This window comes from Crocodylus siamensis, chromosome 1, assembly GCF_052110815.1.
Source record: "Crocodylus siamensis isolate JL-2025a chromosome 1, ASM5211081v1, whole genome shotgun sequence".
Taxonomy (NCBI): Eukaryota; Metazoa; Chordata; order Crocodylia; family Crocodylidae; genus Crocodylus; species Crocodylus siamensis.
This window is the reverse complement of record NC_143395.1, coordinates 89,139,139-89,164,694: the sequence shown is the minus strand read 5'-3', so window position 1 is coordinate 89,164,694 and position 25,556 is coordinate 89,139,139. Positions and strand designations below refer to the sequence as shown.

The window sequence follows — 25,556 nt, the reverse complement described above, 5'->3', positions numbered from 1 at the left end:
TTAATTCAGGAAAGCACTTCTAAGATCTTAAGTTTTGTTGGCCTATTTTTCTTTTTTTAGGAACAAGTACATTTAGCTCTTCTCAAAATAAGAGCACTGACTTAAACTAGGTGCTATAGCTGAAACTAAACAATTTTCTACACTTCCAGTGGTGCCTTATTATGCTCAGATATACTATGAATTGGTGGTTTTTTAGAAGTGCCTGCGGCTATGTCTACAATAGACTTCAGAAGGTATAGTCATGTCAGTCAGGGAGGTACAGAGGCGCGCATCCTGACACTGATAATGCTTCCTGTACCTGAGCTAGTCTGTTCAGAGCCATCTTTACATGGCTCTGCACTGTGTCTTCAGTATTTCTATGCCTCACTGTTTATCTGCAAAATGGGAATAATAGGACATTCCTACCTTCTAGGGATTGCATCGAGATAAATGTTAAAATACTGAGAAACCTTTAAAGGAACCCGAGAAGTGACAAGAGATGTAACTTTGTCTTGCAATTTCTAAAAACTTAATAGAATTGTCCAAGCAGTAAAAAACAGATTTAATTATGAATCCCCAGTTTAATTATGAGTTAGTGTTTTAGCAGGAGGCAGCTTTGATGAGAAGAAAAACTAATCACTCTTTCCATTTCTATTGATTTTAAAAAAACAACTTATCTCCTTCTTTCTCTGCTACTTTTTGATTTGCTGCTTAACTGTCTCTGCTGTCTGTGAACTGTGCACCTCAGTCACTTCCAGGTACACTTGCAAATTCCACCTCTGGATATTACAGTGGGATGCAGTAAAACAGTTCACTGGGATGCAGCTAAGCAAAGGTCTAGGTCAGGTTGCTCACCGAATAAAATGGAAACCAGATATGCTTGCTATCCAGTGCCAAATAAACAGCAGGTCCCTTCAAGGTTGCCAGATGCCTATATCGTGTGTGGGGCTTATGGAACTTAGCACAGCAGAGCACAGGGCTGGGATTGGAGTTGCCATGGCGAGCAGATCTCTGTTTACGTTTGCTTTGTCAGCTGTCCCGGAGAGCAAGACCGAGGAGGTGGCAGCCGCAGCAGCAGTGACTTAAGATCTTAAAGGACAAAGCTGTCATCTCGTGGTAGGACGAAGGTGCCATGGGCTCTGAGCAGCTGCAGCAGCTGGAGGTGGTGGGACATCTCAAAGAACCTGCATTCCAGGTGGCAAAATGTGCGGCAGAGGTAACTCCCAGGCTGCTGGTGCTACTAGGGCTGCAGAGTAACACTTGTGACTTTCCGTGCCTGGGTGGGGGGAGACCTCCCAGAAGCTTTAGGAACAGAAGATTGTATCAACAGTGAGGAGTGTGTCACTTGCATATAAAATAAATAAAAGTAAAGTAGGTAGATGTGCCAGGTGCTGAATATTTTTAGGGAATGGAGATGGAGAATTTTGTTATCCTTTTACAGTAGATAAACACGTACAGATTAGAAAGCGAGGGGATTTCCATCTCACTGTTATCTAGATATTCATGAAGGACTCGTCAAAAAAACCCTACATCAGCCACTTCTAGAGCACTCTAAGGGCAGCTTGTGTTTACTGAATGCCAGACATGACGTTATAAATAATGAAGCCTCATCTGTCTCGCTCTGCAGCCCTGGGCAAGGTACTTAACCTTTTTCATTGCCTCAGTTTCCCCCACATGATGAAAGACAAAAAACAGCACACTACTTCACTAAGATGCTGTGAGTCTTGCACCCCATCATGTGCACATCGCAGCTCAGGATGGGATGTACAAATTGACCTTGTTGCTATCCCAATCCTTGAAGAGGCAGTCTGCTGAGTTGGTCCCCTTGTACTACTACAAACAGCTTAAATTTATACCCGTTGTCAACAGCTGCAGGGTTCAGGTACATCCTTGTCTAGCTCTTTGCCCATGACCACTGATCCTACTCTAGTAGTAGAGAACAGAGGCTGCATAGAAGTGACTATACTTACTCTGTGCCTCTGGAGCAGCGATTCTCAAGCAAGGTGCCATGGAACTGTGGGTGCCACACGATCCTTTGAAGATCGCTGCAAGGTGTGAGGGGATGAGCAGATACGGATGGCTTCCTGCTTGCCCCTTCTTAGCTATTTCCCTGCCCTACAGCCCAGCCCCTCTGCAAAAAAATAAACATTGTAATACGTTAGTTTTTGAAATAAGGTGCTATTTAATTCACAAAAGTTATGCAGGAGCACTTCATGTCTGATGAGGGATGCTTCAAGTCCGAAAAGATTGACAGCCTGTGCTCTAGAAAGCCTTCCTATACTGGGGTGATCTGCCCTGGCTATTGGGCCAAAATCTATGTAAAACTGCATATTGCCAAAGGGCAATTGAACCTGTTAATTCACGTTTGTCTCATATCTTGTCATTCTCATGCTAGGGGTATATAAATTGTTAAAATGTTGTACAGCAGATTGAATATAGAAAAGGTGCTTACGGGAACAGTTCTGCTCTGACCCAGAAGATGAGGCCAGATGATCTCATGGAAATGACCCTTATCTACTTTTCTTGATAAACGGACAGAGGCAACACAACAGAGTGAAATTCAGGAGCTCCCCAGTTCTAGCTGCAACACTGGTTATTCTGTGGCCTTGGACCTGTTCTTGCAAGATGCTGAGAAACCTACACCTCTCTGTGAAGTTAGGAGAAGCTGATGCTCAGAGAGCTGGTAATCTGTGGGGCTCTTTTTACCTCTCTCTGAACAGTGCGTAGGGAGTGTAACTACTTTGTATTTGTAACCGAGCTATTTTACAGTGTTAAAAAACCCTTGTGTTTTCTGGTTTTAACACATTTATATTGATTTTAAAGCAGTCTGCATAGACTTCTATAACTAGCTGCATATTTACTATGGAAGTAGGAAGACTGCATTATGAAGTGATCAGAGTAAACCACACCTCACAGTGTTTACATACAAAAATGCAATAGGATTATTATCTACAATTATCCTATTAACGCTGAACAAATATTTATCTTAAAAACCCTAGGCTCTGAGGCTGAATTTTCCAACTAAGATCGCAGAGCCTGTATTGCTTCCCTTACAAGAATTTGCATGGCATGAATATTTACAGGAGAAGAAAAAGGTGAGAATGTCTTTTTTTATCTGCTTTGAGTGAACGCTAATTTCTATAGAATTGTAAAGGATCTGGTGCCAAAACAAATAAAATAAGCAGGTACTTTGTTTTGCTTGGGAAGGGATCTAAGGTAGATCTCAGTTCTAAAGCAGGTATTGGTCTTTCCAATGCACTATACTTCAATCAATGTATGCCAAAGGGAAAATTAGCCCAAAGCTTTCCAAATTAGCATCACTGTAGTGCAGAAGGGAGAATATTAGCAACACTAGAAAACAAGTCCTGAATTTCCCTTCCTTCAGTAACCCCTCTCAGTCAAGGATGATTGTCTTCATGAGTGTCTTATCTGTGGGTCCAAAGCTTGCAGACGAAGCCGTTATGGGATCAACAATCTCTGCGGCAGCTCAGGCATGTGTTTCCATGTAGGGTGGGTAGCTCTGGATTCTTGATTTGGTCTGGTGCATGCTGTTTCTGCCACTCCTGCTTTTCCATCTCCTGTTGTCATCATCAAGTTTCAAAGTTCTAAGATCCTTGCATCAGACTCTTCCTCCATTTGGGGTGGTCCTGGGTGATAGTCTTCCATGAGTTGATGTTGATGTTGCATTTTTTTTCAAGTTGGCCTTGAGGAATTTATTGCAGTTGTAGATATTCCTGTCAATGTGCCTAGCTCCTAAATTCAAGCAGACCATGATTAGGTCTGAATAGATCTCATTCCGCACCTTGGCATCAGCCGAAAATGTTTTCCAGATATCTAGAGTTACTGGGTAGAGTTTCCATATGTGACAAATAATTCTGCTTTTCATATACTTATGTAGCCACTCTTGGAATTGGCGGTTTTACAAAAGGCAGGTAGCATTTTGAAAACTTTTCACTAAAATAGACTTCATTGGGCTTATAGACCACTTTCTGTGCTATGGTGATGCTAATTTGGAAAGCTTTGGGTTAATTTTCCCTTTGGCATCCATTAACTGAAATACAATTAAGACAAATGAGCTATGCCTGCTTTTACCAAAATTGCATTTGGCATTACTGTCTTACCAGCTAGATTTGTTTTTGCCTTCTGATGAATGTCACTGTTAAAACAAAACAAATCATTAAAAAGTGAACACTTAGGGTGCTTGTACATGTGATGAAAATTATCCATTTTTGCAATTTAATTGTGACACAGTTGACACGTATGGGTTCTTTTGCGATTGAAATTACTTTGTTACATTGCAAAAAAACCCACATCCCCATGTAGTTTAGTCTGCAATGTAGTTACCTGTAACTTCGCAGCATTTAATCTGACACTTACCCCCCTGCCCTAACCAAGGGAGAGGTGAGCTGAAGGCAGAAGCAGTGAGGGGCCCAATCCTTTTTTTTCCTTGCAAAGCCTGCCCATGTGTCCCATGGCTGGAGGGAGGTGGGGGGGACCACCAGGCCACAGGCAGGCTCAGAAAAAAAAAAAAAAAGGATTGGGCCCCTTGCCACTTCTTTTTTTTCTGGTGAAGCTTGTGTTTACAAGCTGCCGCTAGGCTGAGCAGCACCTGAGTTGCGGGATGCCCCAGTCCTTCCCTCCATGGCAGCAGTACCCCCTGGGGCCGCCTGGGTGGGAAGCCAGCAGCTGGATACTGCCCTAGCTCAGAGGCAGCACCTGCCAGATCCAACTCTTTCCTGAGCCCACTGGGACTTTCTGAGCTACATGCACTGTCCCCACCACTTTCCCACCACCTGGGACTGCCCAGGAACAGGCTGGCTTGTCCCTAGGGCGGCAGGAGGGTAGCTGGAGAAGACAGCAGAGGCAGTGTATTGCGGTCGTGGAGAAGAGTTGTATCTAGCAGGTGCTGCCTCCAAGCTGGGGCAGCACTTGCCTGCTAGCTGCCCACCCAGGCGACCCCAGGGGTGCCACCAGCACAGAGCGAAAGATTGGCTTCCAACATAGCATTCACTGTTCCCGCCACCTTCTCCGGCCACCAGCACACCCAGCTGCCCTCCTGCCACTCCCTCACGCTGCCCCAAGCCAGCCCATTCCCAGGCAGTCCCAGGTGGCGGGAACACTGCACATGGTGCCGGAAGCCCAGAGGGCTCAGGGAAAAGTTGGATCCGGCAGGTGCTGCCTCTGAGCTGGGAACCACCTGTCCACTAGCTGCCTGCCCGGGCAGCCCCAGGGGGTGCTGCTTTTGTGAAGGGAAGAACCAGGGGCCACTAGGCCAGCCAGCAGCTTGTCCCCTGGCCATGGGAGAGGCGGGCAGGCTTTGCAAAAAGAAAAAAGATCAGGCCCTTTGCCCTAACAGCGATGGAAGCCCCTAAATTGAAACAGTGGGTTTTTTAATAGTCACAATTAAAAGCCCACCATTTCAATTTAGGGGACCAAACCCCCATCACCTGTACATGCGCCTTTAGGTATTTAGGCAATTCTCTCTCTGTACTGATATATCATGGGACTCTGGCTTAATTCCTGGCTGCAAGAATGCTAGAGAACCAAAAGACAAATTACTAAAGATTATATGGATAGTGTCTGTGTTAAAGTCTCTGATGAGTTAATTTAAACTATTGAGTTGCTCAGTAGGGTTGTTACACTGACAAAAATGTTTGTTTCACTGGAAAACAACATTCATGTCATCAGCATTGGAGCTGGAATTACCCTTAAAGACCACTGAACTCTTCACAACAGTAGAAACAACTTTACAGGAATGCAGAACTAGAAGGCATCTGAAGATGTCATTTAATTTATCCCCCTGCTCTGAGGTAGGATCAAATATACTTAGACTACCTGTGCTTGATGGCTGTGTAACCTGTTCTGGAAAAAAGCCAATAGAAGGGGATTCTACAGTCTCCTTAACTAACATGTTGCACTGTTTAACTACCTTATTGTTTGAAAGATTTTCCTAATTTCTAACCTAAATCTTGCTGCAAATTAAGCAGATTGGTGGACACAGAGAACAACTTATCCCAGTCTATGCTATAACAACCTTTTACATATATGAAGACAGTTAACATGCCCTTCCCCTTCTCCTGTCTGGACCAAAATCCAATTAATTCAAACTTTTTTTATTAATCATGTTTTATAAATCTCTGTTAGTCTTGTTAGTCTCCTGTAGACTTGCTCCAGCTTGTTACCTGTTTCGTAATGTGTGGTGCTTAAAACAGGACATGGGTCTCCAGCTGAGGCTTCCAGAACAGAACAGAGAAGAATAATTACCTTCCATGTCTTACCTGCGACACTCTCATTACATCTCAGAATGAATGTTGCCTTTTTGCAACTGTATCGCATTATTGATCCATTCTATTTGTGATTCACTCTAAATTCCATATATATTTCTGCTGTACTCTTGCCAAGCCAGCTAGTCCTGATTTTGTATTTGTGCACTTGATTTCTCCTTCCTAAGTGCAGCATTTTGCATTTGCCTTAATTGAATGTTATTATTGGTTTCAGATCATTTCTCCAATTTTCCAAAACCATTTTAAAATATAGTCTTGTCCTCTAAAAGTGCTAGCAATTCCTCCAAGATTATATTCTCAGATTGTAAAAATGCACTTTCCTATTCTAGTCTAACATGCATTTAGATGCCATAGTAATGGGTATGTACAGTGGATCCATTTTTAACTCAATAAAAGTTGCATTTATATGTCCAAGAATAGAACTTATCTATAAACGATGGTTTTTATGATTTCTTGACAGGAGGAGGATCCAGGGAAGGGGTGTACTGGTGCACTTGCACCTCCCCTTGTTTCCTGGCCCACCTAATGGTTAAAACCAACTGCCTGGTAGTGGCAGTAGCATTTCTAGTCAGGCAGCTGCTGAGGGAATCAATTGACTTCATGGCTCGTTATAATCTACCTCATCCCTTCTAAACTCTTCATTCTGCAAATCTTAATGACCCTTTTGTCTTTTTAATGGGGTCTTTCTAATGGCTATCTTTTGTTCTGCAATTCTGCTGTTAGCTGTTCCTGGTAATGAAGCTCCTATTTCACAGCCCTACAGATTGTTTTAGCTCATTCCAGTGAAGTTATATTTGTTTTTCTTCAATCTTAAACTAAAAGATATAGCGCTAAGCCCCTAACATATTCATAAAGCATCTAGGTTATTTTTAGCTGGAGAAAAATGTGTGTTGTTTTATATGTCATGATGCACCTCTCCATCGGCACCCCCCTTTTTCAAAATCCCAGTTCTGCGCATGTTTCTTGAGTTACCTCTGTTTGATTGTAACAGCATTGTTCAGATGAAACAAACTAAACCTGTTTTACACAGGTGGCTTGTTTTGTGTTTTTTTAAGCTTCCCTTCTTGCGGTGGCACCAGAGTGGATCAAGGGAGAAGGACACTCTAGACCAGCCAGCATTGTTCTTACTGCCATGTTGCCTTGGCCTGCTCTGTTTAAAATACCAGAAGTTGCTTTTTGCTAGTGTTCTCACCATTACTTGATGAAGTTGCACAAGTGCTGAAGAAATGGTGGGAGAAGTTCACCAAAAGCCCTTGGTAAAAATATAGCTATCAAGACTCATAATTATTCATGACTGCTGAAACGTAGCTCAAAAGTCTTGCTATTCCTGACACTTCCTCACTCAGTTATAGATAATGGAGACTACACCCAGTTTTGTGAATAGGTTTTATGGTACAATCCTCTCAGCTGTTCCAGATATGGAGCCAGGATATTTCTCTTCAGGATAATGTCCTGTAACATAACAGGATTTTGGAAAGACATTTAATGTTTCATTTTTGAGCTGTTGTTTTTCATTGTATGAGTGAAGGGAAAGCACAAAACCACAAGTAATCTAAAAAAACCCTCCAGTTATGCCACACTGACCAACCTAAGCATATTTTAATGAATGCCTTTGTACAGAATCCAAAGTGTAATTCCTGTCACTTTTCATTTTTAATTTTACTCCAGGAACTGCGAGGCGAAATATGGGAGTACTGCTCCAGGGTGATGTGTTTTGTTGATGGGCAGCTGCTGGGAAACGAGAAGAAACTGCTCAAGTGGGCTTTTGAAAAGTGGAACTATCAGGATTTTAAACCTGAGGCACTTTACCAAGCTATTACTGAGGACTTCTGCACAAAATATACAAAAAATACCCAGGCAGGTGTCCTTGTTTCCTAAAAGGAAAATGTGGGGTCTGTGACTCATAAACTATCTAATTGTACTGACAGGCATTTTATGTGGGCTTATCAATGGGGTTGTTTGTTGGGGCAGGGCGAGGTTGTTACCTTCTAGATATCACTTTTTAGGTCTTTAGGTCTTAGGACCTTGTGCCTATAGCTGCCACCCAGATTCCAATGTCTTGGGCTGGACTCTAAATTTCCAAGACAGGAAGGTTCATGCTACAGTATTTCTAGTGAAATACACAAATTATTGATCATAAGTAAAAGCCCAGCTAAGGCTCCCTGCCTTGCCTCATGTGCTTTGGGCAAAATTTCAAACCCAACAAGGAATGAAAGGACACAGAAGCATTGTAGTTCCTAGTTCCTCCCTCCGCCACTGCAAGCACCACATGAGAGCTATGGCCAGGGGGGGATTCAGGGAAGGTGCAGTTGCACCCTCCTTTGATTCCTGTTCCACCCAAACTTTAAAACCAACTGCTTGGAAGGAGCGACAACATTTCTGCTCTAGAAGTGCTAACAGAGTCAGCTGGCTTCATGGCTCATTATCTCCTTGATTTCTGCTAGTCTCTCTCCATTGCATAGGTATTAATGACCCTCTCTCCTGTCAAGTGGTCTTGATGTTCCACTATTCAGACTACCCTTTATTCTGCAGTTTTTCTCTCTGTTAGCCATTCCTGGTCATGTCTCTTCTATTTCACAGGTCTGAAGACTGATTTTAGCTGTAGGTAAAAACCTTAATTCAGGTGCATTAACATTAACTCAGGTATAGAAAGACTGGCAATGAAGCACTGGAAGCATTGTCAAGATGCTCAGGAAAGTCAGATTTTGCTTTATGAATCTGAATAAGTGATGTACATTTAACTATAATACCTACAGGACTGAGACAATTTTATTTGACCATTTTGACTATTTTTTGCACAGTTACCTGTGTATTTTTCAAAATGTATATATAATCTAGCAAATTAGTGCATGTTCCAATAGTTATATTTGTTTTTGCTTTGATCTTAAACAGAACATAGGGCTAGCCCCCTATGTATTAAGGAAGATTTTGGTTTCTCTGTAACAGGAGACAAATATGTGTTGTATTAAATGTGATGATGTGCCACACCAGCTGCATCCCCTTTTTCAGAATCCTAGATCCACCCATGGCTATAGCAAAAAGCAACATATGCTTGAAACCCACTGTCACACAAGGATGGGAAAGCATTATTTATCACAGCCAGGGAACAGACAAGATGGGAGAAAGAGTCTTTTTTTTTCACAGTTTTCAAGAGAGTAGGGAAGAGTCATCTGTCTGGGAGACAGTGTTAGAGAGGGCTGGCTACTCTTTGACTCTTACATCACTGAGCCAAAATAGAAATTTAAGATCACGGTATCCCAGGAAAACCAGACCTGGGCCAAACAATCAAGACATCCAACCTGATTGTCCCCTAACATCTGTAATTAGAGGAAGAAGGAAGGTAGACAGCAGAAGGATGAGAGTGTTTTTCAGAGTGCATTTGGATAAAGGAGTGCAAAAAGGATAGTGCTTTCCTTCTAAATATCCAGAGGGAAGAAAATTAGTGTCTTCTCCTTAGTCAATAGGGAATATCTTTTATTGGTGATATCTTATGAGCATGAAGTGGTCTTCTTCAGGACCTGAAGAAGGGCACTTTGTGCTCAAAAGCTTGTCTAACATCTCTCCTAGCTATACAATTGGACCAGTAAAGGATATGACAGAAAAAGTTGCTTCTAACCTATTCTTTTGATATTTCCTACCTAGTTTATGGACTCAGGATGTGAAATTCTGGATGCATTGAAGTCAATGGCAAAACTTCCCTTGAATTTAGTAGAGCAATGGTTCCATAAGAAGCTTATCTGCACACGCTTCTGATAAGCAGTTGATCTGTTGAATGCTTTTCTGAATCCACATTCTGAAGACTTTCAGATAGCCCTAGTTAGAGCTCCTCACACTGTTTAATGAACTGGTTAATTTTTGTTTACGTTCTGGAAAACTTTATTCATTTGTTACAACTTTAAAAATCCTTTCCCCCACGGAGATCAGTTTATCCATTGCAGCTGTTGAATTAGTTTTCTACTTGCTGACTAGAATTTTATTTTTTTACCCCTTTAAATATTGCTAATCGTCAATCATGTAGAAAAAAGTATTTGCTTTGGTGGATAAATTAGAATTACTAAAGATTAGTTTGTTGTGCATTGGTTTATGTGAACTTGCCTCTACTTCCTACATAGATGAAATGAGTCCTGACTCATATCTCACAGTGCTTCGGATAGTTTGTTTCCAAGCCTAATAAAATGTGCTGAATTTGTTTCAACAAAATCCTAGATTAGGCTGCTAATACTTCACCATTTTACAACCTGTTTTGGTACCTGAGTCTGGGTGAATATTTCAGATATTCAATGTGAAAAAGTTTAAACCCTGAGATTTTCAAGAGAATGTTCACATGAACAGCCAAGCTAGTGAACATTTATATGAATTATTTCAAATTTTGTAACTGGATTTGTCTTTCTGATTTAACAGCATGTGTTTGTGTATTTGGATGCAGCTATTCAGGAACAGCCCATAGGGACACTGTTGTTTGAGGTAAGCTACACAGGAAAAACAAATTGCAGTCATTGCTTGCAAGAGAAAGGCCTGCACAGATCTGACATTTTGACCTTAATTGTGCCTGTCACATCATCTCTTTTTTCCCCCCCTTCCCCTTCATTTTGCAGCTCTATTCTGATGCATGCCCCAAGACTTGTGAGAATTTCCGTGCTCTGTGTACGGGAGAAGCAGGGATCTCTCGCAGTGGTCTGCAACTTACTTACAAAGAATCCATTTTTCATCGAATAGTAAAAAATGGCTGGATACAAGGAGGAGGTATGTTTAAAAATGCCCTTAGTCAATGTGAGTAATACCAGAATTTGGACGGAATAATCTGCATAGGTGACATCGTATTCTTCCAACAAAATGAACCTGATCTTAGCGATGTAATGAATATGTGAAGAACAAGATTTTAACTAAGATATCATATATCCAGTAATGCTATCTTTTCTCCCAGTCATCTCATTTCCTAATGACAGTCAAGTATGGATAAAAAGGCTAGATTTTTATCGTCCAACATTTTTTCACAGATCCTTTAGCAAGAAATTGGGGAATTGCCTGGAAATTGGAAACATTAAAACATCAATACAAATCATTATAAAATATACTGTAGGAAGTTTATTGAGACATTAATTTAGTAAATCATTTAGGCAAATATAGGAATCCAAAGTTTTGATAAACTGGAGCACAGGTGAAGAGCAGTTGTACATAAATAGTGGCATTCTGAATCTAGGAGAAAGGCGTAATAAATGACTCTTCTCTCTACAGTCTGTTTTGAATGTTTTCCTTTGCTTCTTCCTCTCAACTTCTCTTCTAGCTTAATTTCTTCCTTTTTTTCCCTTTCGGCTGTTCCTACTCCAGCCAGTATTTGTTCAAGTACATGGGTACTATCATGAATATAATACTAAAATGGTATTCAGATATTTGCTTCTTACCACCTATGTAGAGTAAGTCATTCTTGGTTGAAAGACCCACTTCTTGGGATGGAAGGAGAATTAATGATGCATGCCCATTAAGGCCCTGATCCTGCCTAGTAGCTTAACAAAGAGAGAATGACCAAGTGCTGACCCTGAGGGAGAAGACAGCACAAAAATAGCAGAAGCTGCATTCCTTCCTCCCACTACCACCAGCAGCACATCTATTGATGCTGCCCCATACAACACTACTATCAAGGGTGCCAAAGCATTCAGTTATTCCTGAAACTAATAGTGTGCAAGCAGACCAGTGCACCCATGTAGGCTTCAAATACTGCTCTGTAAAAATGTCACTGTCCGCCTGGGCATAATCCATGTTTTTGACATCTGCTGACACTACCAAAAGATCATTTTAATTAATGCTAATAATTGTATTAATCTGAATTCTAATCCTTGTATTTGTGTAATGTACAGACATTGCAGGTGGAAGAGGAGATGATGGTGAGTCAATTTTTGGACCCACTTTTGAAGGTATATTTACATTTTTCTTAACTATCTTATCATGTACAAGCCAACATTTCGGATAAATAGGTTGATTTTCACTAAAAAGTTCTCAGGCTAATTTGAAAATGGAGAGAAAAATGTCACTATATGTATCTGACTGGTGGGTTAAGCCTTTCTGATGTCCATCTGAACCACTGTCATTTTGTATTAACAGTTATTAGGACAGATTGGGTTACTGCATCGATGGGTTGTTTTTCCTGCAGTCACGGTTCTGCCACCAATACAGTGTAGCTCTTTGCTTCCCCTTTTTATTTTCTCCAGTTATCCATTTCCTCCCATTCTTAATTGTAAATTAGGAATAACATCCACTTACCTCTCTTCCTCATGGAGTTATGAGCATTACAATTGGTAAAAGGCTTTGAAAAGTTACAGCATTATAAAATGGATGTGTGTTAATTATGGATGGCCATACACATTGAATCCATGCATTCATTACAGTGAGGAAGTTTAAATCTATTGAAACTAATAGATGCTACTTCATTTTCTTTCTGAGAAAATTAGTATCAGGCAAATTTTAAGCCTTAGAGCTAGATTCCCACCCCACTTACACCAGCAAGTCCCAACTCCAATCCTCACTCTCTTGATGTCAATGCAATTACTCTTGATCTTCACCAGTGAAATATCAGAATATGACACTTAGTCTCACAGTGAGAGACCATAACAGTGGAGAATTACCAAGCAGGAGCTACATACCATAATATTAAAACAAAGTTTATATTCTATATTACTAGAAAGTAATTAAAAAACCTGTCATAACAGACCTATGTTTAAGAAAAACAACTCAAAGATACCATCAAAGCACTAAATTACAGGGATTCTGTTTAAATGAAACATTAAGTGTAATGACATTTATGACGATTAAAGCAGGTTGGAAACTCATTTACAGTCTCTCAGATAAAGTTTTCTTACTGCCAGTGTCACAACTAGTGTTACGTTTCAGCAGCCTGAACATCAGCCAGCAGACGATTCAGAAATGCCAAGCGTAACTGCAAACTTTATTTTCAAAGACAACTAGAAGTTCACTAACAGTAAGAAAAAGCTCTTACCTTGAGGCTGTAGGACTGAGCAAAATGGCTACACCATTACTCAGTCATGGGAATGAACTAGTTAATTAACTAGTTAAAAAGTTAAAGAAATGGCTAACTTTTAACTTTAACTAGTTAAATTTTTCAGCTGTCAACTTTTAACTATAACTACTTAAAAAAAAAGTTAACTTTAACTTATAAGTTAAAAGTTAAAAAAAATTGAAATCCGGCTTTCCCAGAGTTTTTCCTGACATAGGCACTCTCTAGGACTTACATGGAATGGTATTTCTTTATTGAAACTCTAGGACAGGGGTGTCCAACCTTTTTGAATGTGGGGCCAGATCACGAACTTTTTATCGCTCAATGGGCCGGTGAGCCATATTCAAATACCTCACAGGAAGTGGTATCACATCAGGAAGTGATATCACATGACCTTTGACACCAATGAAGTTGCAGGAAGTGACAATGAAATGGGTCTGGAAATGTGGTTTAAAATCCAAAATAAAAACAATATAAAAGCAAGAATGAAATAATACCAAACACTTGACTAAAATGTGAGCTCTGTTCATTGCCACACACTTCAGCATGCATGTGTGCATGTGCACGTGTGTGTGTGCATGTCTGCCCTCCCTTGTATCTCTCCATCCTGGATGTCCCGGTCTGGGCCAGGCTCCTCCTGCTTCCCGCCCAGCCTGGCTCTGGCAACTGCACACCCTGCAGCTCTGGCCCAGCCTCGAGGTGCCCTCAGCTCCGCATGGACACTTACCCCATGCCTCCATCCACCCTGGCCCCGAGGTGTCCCCAGCTCCACATGGGAACTTACCCTGTGCCTCTGTCCACCCTGGCCTGGCCTGGCCCTGAGGCGCCCCCAGCTCTGTGTGGGAACTTACCTCATGCTGTCAAATATCTTCTTCACTTGTAGACCTGTAGGACACTGCCTGCTGGCCAACCGTTGTGAGACCGTTTCTAATCGGAGATCTACACACCCACATTTCGCCTGCCATGACTTGTTGTTAAAGGAGTTGGTTCAGTATCTGGATGTGTAGTCCCATATTTGTCCCACGAAGGTCCTATGGTCCTGAGGGCTCCACCACCCCTACACCCTCACCCGTTCCACCAGGTTCTGATCAGCCGCTTGGTCCTGCAGCGTGACTTCCATTCCAAGCAGAAGAAAAAAACAACAGAAAGAAACAAAACCAGGCACTCCCATCCTGGGGTTAGGGTTCCCATTCCTTGTAACCAAGCGAAAAACAAAATTGACTTTTTGAGGTCAGTCCTTCTTTTCATCCCCTACCCACGCTTGGGTGGCTCTTCCCAAACCTCTCATTGAGGTTGTCACAATTCCCCTCTTCCCATTGGGTGCATTTGTGACATCATTTTGGCTTGCGCCACTTTTAGGGACTTTACAATACCACAATTCCATAGTGCCCCTCTATTAGGGACTTTATGGTACAAAAACTCTGCTTGGTCCTGCCAGCGTGGTAACAAACAGTTCTAAGCATGGCGGGGCAGCAGTCCTCATTCTAAGTTCCCTCTACGGACCTCGATCTCTTGCAGGAGTCTCCTACCGGCTCTCCATGTTGCTCTGACTGTTCCCTGCAGCTTGCATCGGCTCAGTCCTCCTCCTTCTGGTTCTACGCTCTCCCCTTTGTCTGTCCAGGCTCTTCTTTATACCAGCGTTGGCGCTCACAGCCCCTCCCCTCCAGAAACACCTGGGTAAGGAGGGTTTCTGACGGGTTCGTTGGGGCTGTGTGTCTGGGGCTACTGACTCTTTGTTTAGCCCTTGTGCTTTTCAGCCCTGTAACTCTTTCTCTCTCTCACATGTGCCTCCGTCCACCATGCATACGCCATGCTGCAGCTCCCCTGCCCACGCGCCAGGGCCAAGGGGCGGAGCCGGGGAACAAGCTGCATCACTGTCCCCAGCTCGTCTAATCAGGCACGGCTGGAGCAGCCCCCTGCCACACAGCCCTCGGGGCAGCGGCGGCAGGACCCGGCTCACTGATGAGCCCGGCCCTGCGGGGGTAAGCAGCTCCCTTCCCCTTGCTGCTGGCTGGGGTCCGTGGGGGCCCTGCCTGCCTCACCTCGCCACTGCCGTGGCTCTGTGCTCTGCGGCGGCAGTGGCGGCAGCACCTCAGGCCAGATAAAATGGCTTGGCGGGCCACATGTTGGTCAAGCCTGCTCTAGGACTTCTTGTTCGAGAGATAGAGAGTAGTGTCCCTTCCTATGAGAGATGGTCTCACGAGAACTACAAATCCCAAAGTTCCTTAGTTCATGCTGGCATTTTCTGTGCATTTGCAGAAGTCAACAGGGCAGCCAGTTGGCTGCAGGAGAGGGAACAAGCACAAGCAAGCAGAGACATTGATCCCAGTAAGAGTGGGAGCAAGTAGTGAGGGTGAAGCAGATAATGACTTTTTACATTTTAATGAAAATCAGAACCAGCAGCTCAGGGCCCAAGAAGTTGAACATTAATTCTCATCTGTGAGAAACTTACCTGAGATGTCACCTACTATGAAAAAAATTATTCATCTGTTATAACACAAGCATTCCCTCATCTGCCCATGTAGAGCAATTGTTCAGTAGTGGGGGCTTAGTTTTGCAAGACAGGAGAGGAAAATTATCAGATTTTGAATTGCAAATTTTGAAATGCACCTTTTGCTAAAGTTCAGTAAGCATGTTTAAACAGTTTCTGCTATGCAACTGAACAGTCTTTTTCTCATTTAAAGTGATTTTCTCATTTCAGTCTAATTTTGATTTTCACACATTTTCATTATTTCTAATTCAGATGTATTTGATACCGTTTTGTTACCTTTTGAGCAATAAAAAAGGTAACAACAGAGACTATCTGTGGAAACAGCTTTCATGTGTCACCTGGCTATGAATATCTCTTTTCTGTTATTCTGGTATACCTATATGATGCATTGACTTTTACAAAGTACTTCACATGGAGAGGGTGAGAAGGATCTAACAGTACATAGGTATTGGTAAATTGTTATTCTGAAAACTGTATGACAAGTATAACATTGTTCTAAGGTAAAGCAAGGTGAGTTTAAAATAAATTAGTGTGCTTCTGTGGGCTTATGGAAAAGAAACCCACTCATTGCATTTGAAAATGAAAAATAATGCTAAGAGGCAATTCACCCTGTTTCACGCATTTCTCATGAATCAACTTAACTTTTAACTCGTTACTCTTTTTTTAACTTTCCTTCTAACTAGTTGAAAGTGGAGATATTTAACTTTTAACTTAACTCAAGTTAATTTTAAAGACTGCTAACTTTTAACTTTAACATTTTTCATAAACTTTTCCCATGATCGCCATTACTTAAAAGTGTATTCCAGTAATTGGGCTGGTTTTTGACAACATGAATACACATGAGCTAAAAATCTTCACTGATTTCTCCCCTCCAGCCACGCACACGTTTACATGGACTATGCTAGAATTCCCCCCAAGTGTGTATCTACAACTCTTTACTGTGAACCCTTTCAATATATCTGCTCCAAAGTGCTGTCCTGGGAAGTGCTCTCTCATGCCGACCAAAACAATGCTAAGAGGAAAAGCAGCATATCCATGTGTGGACAATTTCAGGGGGCAAGCCAGACACAATTTCTTCTGGTGTTGCTCCTTGAATTCTGTGCAGGGCTATTGTATGAATACACAATCTCATTCTCAATATTTAATAGCACTTTATATGTGCAGTGCTTCATACCAACATGAATGTATCCTTATACATTAGTACACATGTAAGCAGTATGCTGTCCATCTTCCTGATGGGGTAAAATGAGACAGAAGTGAAGTGACCTGCCCATAGCCACATCAAAAAACAGTAGCAGAGTCTAGATTGATACTGGCAGATTTACTAACTCCCAGTTCAGCATTTGTTTTCCTGACAAAGCTTGTGCTGCTCTGCTCCCCAAGAGAGAAGCTTCACTGTTTTTTAATTACTTTTGTAACTGTAGTTGGAGGGGACAACAGATATAGGGTCAGAAAAGCTCCATACTTTTAAGATAGGCATATTTGGGATTCCATCAGCCTTGAAAGTGTCCCTGTAAGGAGTTTTATTACCATACTTCACACACCACAAACACTGGTTATTCAGAGACATGACTGTCGGAACTGAACCCCCTTTCAAAAGAAAAGATTAAATATTGGTTTTAATCCATTTTAAAGGTGCTCATTGAGATATGAAATTTTATGGAGGTGATTATTTTGCTTTCCCAGCACTTTCCACCACTCTATTTACAGAGATGACAGGTGACAAATATTGTTGCTGTCTGAGAAGAGGTGACAGACGCTGCTGTCAAATGCGAATGTTCTCTGAATCTCCACATTTGGCACATAGCCATTTACTGCTGTAGTCTGTAAAATTAATGGGTTGTTTCTACATTTCACTGTAATGAGTTCAAAGTACTGAGGTAATTGCAGAATACCATTTGGACTGAAGTGCCATTTTATACTGCAAAGACATCTAATCTAAAATTAAGCTCCTGAATTTGTCATAGCAATTCACAAGTCAGTAACGGAGGAGCAACTACTTCAGTGAGAATTTAATTGCTATTTTTATTAATTACTTTGAGATAAGAGTCCTCCAAGTGAGAATGGCTAAAATTGGGAGAATAATCAACTCCCTAAAGCCCTCAGATTTCCATCATTATTTTCAAGTTTGTGGAAAGCCCTCTTGGGTTCTTGATTGCACAGTGTGTCATATCAGCTGCTAAACAGCAGAGAAGGGGCTTAGATATGGTTTCAGCCTGCAGCACTGCATCATTTCCACTCCTGCTCACTACCTTCGACCCTTTCAGTTTAGTCATCACCTGTGTTTGCTGCCTCTCACTGTACTCCCTCCCTTTCATCATTCCTCATCATCCCCAGCCCACCCATCCCTTCCCATCCCTTCCATCTCTTCCCATCCACCAGCATCCATCCTTTGATGCACTCCAACCAGGCTCTTTCTAACCAGCCTGCCTTTCCTCAGTTGGCTCAGCAGTGTTCACATTCAACTTTTCCTCTCTGTACTCAACTTTACTTCTCATTTCCATTCTCATTTCCACTCCCAAAACTTGTCTCGCACCTTGCACCCACTTCCTGTTTCTTGTACCACTGGATGCTTCTGGGAGTACAGGTACTACTTGAGCTTTCTGAACTAAAAGTCCATTCTCTCTTTACTCAACGCTATCATTTTATTTGCTCAGCAACTCCCCTTGCTCCACCCTCCTCCAAGACGGTCTTTTATGTAAATGTAGCACAAAGGAGCTGTGCCAAATACTACAAAAATCATCTGCCCTGCCTCTTGTTCCAGCTACATTCTGCCCTTCTATACAATTCTTACTTCCTCCACCAGTTTCTGCATTCCTCATCTTGGTCTTCAAGGTCCTATGGTAATTCCTGCCTATCATCTTATTCTGTTTGTTCCCCTCTCCCCATTCGTTTCATGAGTCCATTGACTTCAGTTTGCCTTCTCTGTCCTCTAATTATCCCTCTGCCACATATATGCTGCAAACAGCACTGAATGGAACTCTTATAAATAAGCATGCCAGTTCCTGTAAGCTGTTCACATACAAAGTTGTTTTTGTTTCATGTTTTCAGGAGTGGTCTTTAATGAGTTTAGAATTGTGTAATGTGTGTATGGCAAAGAAGGAAATCTGTTCCTGGAGAAGTGGTGGCACTGAGTTTTCTCTGCTCATTGCAAGTGATGTGACGAGGTAGAAAAAAAACTGTACCTCTGGGCGCTCTCTCTCTATTCTGACTTCTGTCCATAACCATGGGTATCAACCATGATAAATCCAGTATTAACCCAAAATGAGCAAATCTAGGAGTTTGAAAAGGAAGATGCTGATGATATGGTCCATCATCCAATATATTTCTCCAGATAAAAAGAATTAAGATGCTTTACTAATTTGCTAGGGGCTTATGGATATATTATTTCATTTAAAATTGAAGCAAAAACAAATATAGCTTTATTGGAATGTGCATTGATTTGCTATTATGTATTAGAAATGCAACAAACTAGGCAAAAGAACCTCCAAAATGTTGTTTCATTAGTTCTGTAGTCATTAGAGTTGAACATGCATCTCTCTTTCAGATTCATAAAACAAAGTCTAGCCTTCTTGAACATCTTGGCAGTGCATCCAGTGCTACACTGACATTTATTTCCACACCCGAGTTAATGTTATCTAGAGTTATAAACAGTCTCCAACACTGTTAAATAGGAGCTACATTACCAGGAGCAACTAACAGATAGAAGAATTGCCAAAAAAAAAGATAGCCTAGCTAGTGGAATATCAAGATCATTGAAACAAGGGAGGGTTGTTAACATATGTGTTTAGAAGAAACAAGTAGATTATAATCAGCCATAAAGTCAATTGAGTCTCACTGCTGCCTGAATAGAAATGCTGTTGCTGCTGCAGTTAGTTTGAAACTTTGGGTGGACCAGGAATCAAAGGTGTGGGGGATTCAAGTGCACCACTGTACCCCCTTGGATCCACCCTGTAATCCAGCTCCTGTCTCTTTTTCCTGTTATCCCAACCACACCCTTTGATTACAGAATGTAGGAAAGGAATCCAGAGCTGAAAAAGGGGATGGAGTAGTCATGTCAATGAATAAAAACTTCTATTGTGTGTTACTGTTCACTGTTTCTAGATGAGAACTTCTCAATCCCTCACAATAAAAGAGGGGTCCTTGGGATGGCCAATAAGGGGCGTCACAGCAATGGGTCACAGTTTTACATCACACTACAGCCAGCTCCCTACCTGGATAGAAAATATGTGGCTTTTGGGTATGTATGTACTCATGTGTCATTTCTAACCATTTAAAAGTGCTTCTACTTATCTAAGATATTACTACCTCAGAGTAAAGCTTTCTCTGTGCTGCTCCACTAACAGGTGCAAGCCGGAAATATCAGCTCAGGGGGAGGGGTAAGATGACTTTAAGTTACCTTTGTGCCTTTTCAGTACTGAGGCTGCTCCAGGAGCAGAAGAGGCTCCTGGGAAATCTTGAACAGTTCCAGATGCCTGTTCAAGGTAAAATATACATCAGTCAAGTGAGAAGGTACAATGTCTGACCAATATAGCTGCTTGGTTAGATTAGCAGAACTGCTTTTTTCAGATGGCTTGTTTTGCTCTAATGGTTAGAATAAAATATAACAACAAAAGTGCAGCTTTGCTGAGTCATACTAAATGCTCTACCTAACTTGTATTCCAATATAGACATATCACCAAGTTTGCTTCCACCTGACCTGGATACAGTAGCTTGCAAGATCAAAGTAGGCTGTAGCTTACAAAAGCTCATGCCTCTGACCAAATTAATCTATAAGGTGCTGCCTGCCATGCCTCCGAAGTCAGTAGGCTCCAGCCCTGCCTTCCCTATGCCTGAGTTTGCCAGGCAGCTTAAAGCTATCTCCACAACACTAGCACTATAGGATGCTTCCCTATCCAGAAGGAAGGTCAGAATGATGACCCAAAGGCCTAAGGTCATTTAAGCACATCAGTTTCCTAAGCAACAGCATGCAAGGAAGTGATGTGGCCACTGTCATGTCTAGCCATCTTTGATTCCCCAGCCTAAATGATCCAGTACATATTTACAAGCATAGTTAGCTTTTGGCATGACTCCAGAGCAGGGCTTGAACTTACGTCTCCAGAGTGCATGCTGCCTTAACTCAGTGATTCTCCACCAGGGTGCCAGGGTACTCCAAGATCCCTTGAGATGGTTTCAAGTGTACCACGCAATGTTAGCACTGTTAGGTGCACCAACATGGTTCACAAGGTAAAGCCAGAAATTTCAAATAGGATCTCATAGTGTTAAAAACATTCTTAGTGGTCTTTTCTGCCACTGACTGGTATTTCCCAAGGGGTATCTTGATTCTAACGAGGTTGAGAATCACTGTCCTAACTGCTCTGCCACCATGCACCTGCCCTAATGAGAACCAAGGGTCAAACCATGCCCTACTGAAGACAACAGCCCAAGTTCTATTGACTTCAATGGACACAGGATTCTACTCTGGGATGTTTAGAGCTGCTTTAATCTATGCAGGTCTTTTACACAGCACCAAAAAGGCTGATGGGTGAAGATGAGGGTAAGGGTATTTATGTTGTCACGGTGATGGAGTAGCAGAGTGTTTCAAAATGCAGAAGGCAAATTAAAATGTGATCTTAATGGATACCTTTATACGTGTGGCATTTGACCTTATTTCTATATTTTACATAGGAGGTTCTTTCCTACCCATAAACTGCCCATAAAAGCATAGGAAGTAGAGGTGTGCAAAGCGGGCCCTATTCAATTTGGATTCAGCCCAAATTGGGGACAGTGATTTGATTCATTGATTCGGATCATTGTCCTTGATTCAATTCGGCCAAATTCAAATCTAAAGATTCAATGCTGATTAGGTGAATCAGAGATTCGGACACAGACACAGCATTAAATGTTTTTTCTACACACCTCGAGGTACCAGGCGTGGCTCATGATTGCCGCAATGGAACGCCTCTCAGGAACACGGGGCACTGGGGGGGGGGGGGCACGTGACATGTGCTGAGCAGCAAACCCAGAAGTGGACCAGAAGTACTTCTGGTCCACTCCCCAGCCTGCTGGGGAGTGCACAGGCTACGTCCCCTCAGTTCGGCCATCAGCCACAGGGGGACCCCGGGTGCCTCCCGAGACTCAGGAAGCACCAGTCACCAAGCCAGGGGGGTGGAGGACTCTCCAGTGCGCTCCCTGGCAGGCATGGAAGTGGATCGGAAGTGCTTCTAGTCTACTTCCAGGTCTGCTGCTGAGTGTGCTGGGGAGCCCCCTGTGCTTCTGCGGGACACTCCATGCACCCCGCCATTGCAGCATTCATGAACTGCCTGCTACCTAAAGGTAGGTAGAAAAAACATTTTAAAGCTGTGTCTACATCCGAATCGCCAAATCTTTCTGAATTGATTTGGAGGGTTCCAATTCGATTTGGGGAGATTAAAGGGTGCTCTGATTCGATTCAGATTTGGAGATTTGGCCACCAAATTGGGCCGAATCTCCACCAAATCGAATCAGGGATTGAAGCTTCACACACCCCTAATAGGAAGTTTCAAGTACTGTTCTTATTACACAGGCCTATATAAAGCTTACTAGGAACTCTGCCAAAGCAAAGCAGGGCCACAGCATGCTGAGAGGCAGTTCAGCACTACATGGAATTGCCGTGCTGTAAACTGGCTGGCCCATGCTGGCTCCCCAGCCTTCCAAAGCTTAGGCAATGGCATCTTGAAGTAGCAATACCAATTCTTACATTAAAGCAAGCGACATCCAGGACAGACATCCTAAACACGAATTTCACATCACTGATCCATTTGTGCCTGTTACTTTCTTCTTCCATCTTCTTCTATGTTCCTTTCCACTTTGTGGTCCTATGCTAACTTGGCCAAACAGTATGGTGCAGAGTTCTGCTAGCCATTCTGCTTCAGGTATGTGTACAGTGCATATCACAATACAGTCTGAATCCTGTACACTCATGCTCACAACAGCATGGGTGAGGAACAAACAGTTTAAACATTAAGAAGACTGTGACTTGTTCCATTATGTTTGTGTTACAGACTAATTGACAGAAGGACTTTAATTACAGTCTTTCTTTTTCTCAATGGACTGCTTTTATTAAATGAAGGACTGTTTTTAACAATTTACCACTTGATTTATTTTCTTAGATGTTCTGAACACTTGTAGCCCCAATATCCTGGGGTGTTAGCTACATGCTGTAACAGCTGCAGATGTATAAAACTGTACCATTTTTCTGTCTCCTAAATGTTTATTAATGAGGTATTTTCAGAGCAGACTGCTAATCTATTGGGAAAAACAATCCTATAAAACATATATAGTGTATGAACCGACTATTTTAAGAGAAATTTTTACTGGGAAAACTACTATTTAGTTATTATATAACCCAATATAAAAAATAAAGGTTTTGAAAAAGTGTTATTCTGACAGGTGATATAGCTGTACCATCTTCTGAATCAGAAAGGAATTTCCTGACCTTTGGATAATTTTCCTTGATTTTTTTTCTGCTCCACCACACACACACCTGCACTATAAAGTCTAGATTTTTGGCTGCTGACAGACATTCAGTTAAAGTATGATGGGATCTGATCTGCAATTTCAACAATTGTGCCACCTGCCATGCCATACATGCATGGCAGGAGGCACAGTTGTGGGATGGGGGGGAGATCAGATTCCAATCGCACCCTATTCCTAGTGCAAGGGAAGTGCAAGATCGTTTCAGCTTATCAGCACTCCCGGCTATAGGAGAGCATCAGAACCCACCGCTTCAGTGCAGTCCTGAGGCTGGGAATGCCAATCAGCTGACTGGCACTCCCAGCCACGGGAACGCACTGGAGCCCTTCAAGGTTCTGGTGTGCTTCCAAGCCTGGGAGCTCTAATCGGTGGATTGGCACTGGCCACACGTTCACTTTAAGGTATGATGGGAACCAGCCACAACGTTATTACGCATATTCTGTGTAATTACTTTGTGGGTTGTTCCCTGTTTTATCGCACAGTTAATTGCATGAATATGTGGCTAAGTTATTACTTAAGATGTGATTAACTGGTTAATTATATCTGCCAGAGCCCTTTGTTAAAGCATGCATATTTAACAAATTAGGAGATTGTAGAATATTGTGGAACTCAAGCTAGTGACTGGATTGTTGAAACTACTGCTTTCTGGTAGGGATCAGACTGTAAAAAGTATGTAATTAACTGACTGTGAATATATATTTTCCTGTTGTAGACAGCTGATTGAGGGTACGGAAGTTCTTCAGAAACTGGAAGATATACCTACGTGCAACGAAAGGCCTGTGGTAGAATGTAAAATTATTAGCTGTGGAGTTTTTGAGCCTTGACTGCAAGCTAATTTTCCGATTTACTGTAGCTTATAACAGTACAGTGTATACATGTTTTTCTAACAAATTTTGTAGATTTTGAAGGCACTTGTTTTACAAACACCCCCTTCCCCAATGTGTACAAATAAAAAATGTTGGCATGTTTCCTTCCATTCTAAGAATGTTTTTGTGCCTTGTTCGAAAACACTCATGTGAGTGGTACTAAAGGTTTTGGGAACTTACTTAGCTGCCAGTATATAGACAACTACGGTGACTCCCCAATGGCAGGTATATGGCTATAGTAATGAAAAGACAAATTTGTATTGTTGGCCCAGTTTTGCCAGTCCTAATGCTCTGTTTACTCAGTAAACTTGCCATGTTTGACAGCAGCTCCCAAAGTATTGTAGCCATAACCATGTGGCATTATGGACACAGTCATTCAGCAGTGCTAAATTAGCCTGCCAAAGTACAGTGTCGACATGGCTACCCACCTTCCTGGTTAGGAAACAACCCACACAGAGCAGCACAGCTACCAAGCCTAGTTAGTTTGCTCTTTGTGGACCTGGGCTTAAGACATGCCGAAGCTGCAGTGCACTGTAGTGATACCCGTGGAAACTTTAAGCTAACCTTAACTTAGGTCAGATACTGAAACGGTCTAGGTGCAGTAGCATGGAGCTCTATGCTTAGTAGTTTTATGAGAATCATGGGGGGTGCTTGTGAAGTAAGTCATGGTTCAACATAAGGGTTGCAAAATGGAGACTTCTCTGAATGTCTGAAGCATGATTTCATTCCCCTCCCCCCACCCCATCTACCCACTGCCCTGTGCTGTCTCTGGCTGCCTTCGGGATAGGGGGAGTTCCAGAGCTGCTCATGTTTCTCTAGCCAGGCTATACAGCGAGCAGCAGCAGCAGCCCACTTCCCCTCCCCTGCCCAGTCTCTTCACTATCTCTGCTGCTGTCCGCAACTGAGCCTGACTCCCTGTGCTACCCATTTGGAGCAAGAGCTGCTCTGGAGCTTCCCCCATCCCCAACGCAGCTGGAGACAGCAGCAGCATTGGTTGGGGGCAGGGGAAATGGGAGAAGAGGAGAGGGGACATGCTGCTGAGCACAAAGGGGACCAGATGGGAGACTCCTACCTGATTTGGGGGCAATTATTTTGGGCGGAGGGCCACTTAGCAAGTTTTAGCAAGCTGTTGAGGGCCACATGGGTAACCCCGCCCTTTGACAGGTGCCCCAACCCCTGGTCACCATCTTGGGACCAGAAGTCCTGCCCCTGACCTCTGACCCTTGCCACACAGAAGTCCCTCCCCTTGCCCCTGGAAGTACTCCTTTGAAGAGGGTTTGCTATCTTAGAACCAGAAAAAACAAATTACATACTAAAAATCAAATACCCATCATATTATATTTTAATTCAATTAAATATATATATTTTTGTTCTGATATGTGTGTGTTTGTGTAGAAGAATTTCATAACAACCCAAAAAGGAGTCTTATTCTT

The 25,556-nt window shown here is 42.4% G+C and overlaps 1 protein-coding gene across 1 annotated transcript; it reads left to right on the top strand.

Moving 5' to 3' along the window:
* The first annotated feature begins 551 nt into the window (after positions 1–551).
* PPIL6 (peptidylprolyl isomerase like 6) lies at positions 552–24,081 on the top strand. Its single transcript, XM_090037777.1, has 8 exons — positions 552–1,195; positions 2,979–3,074; positions 7,932–8,120; positions 10,665–10,727; positions 10,859–11,006; positions 12,119–12,175; positions 19,868–20,003; positions 23,970–24,081. Exons 1-8 carry the CDS (start codon positions 1,112–1,114, stop codon positions 24,079–24,081), a joined length of 885 nt encoding a protein of 294 aa, XP_089893903.1. The 5' UTR covers positions 552–1,111.
* The last annotated feature ends 1,475 nt before the right edge of the window (positions 24,082–25,556 follow it).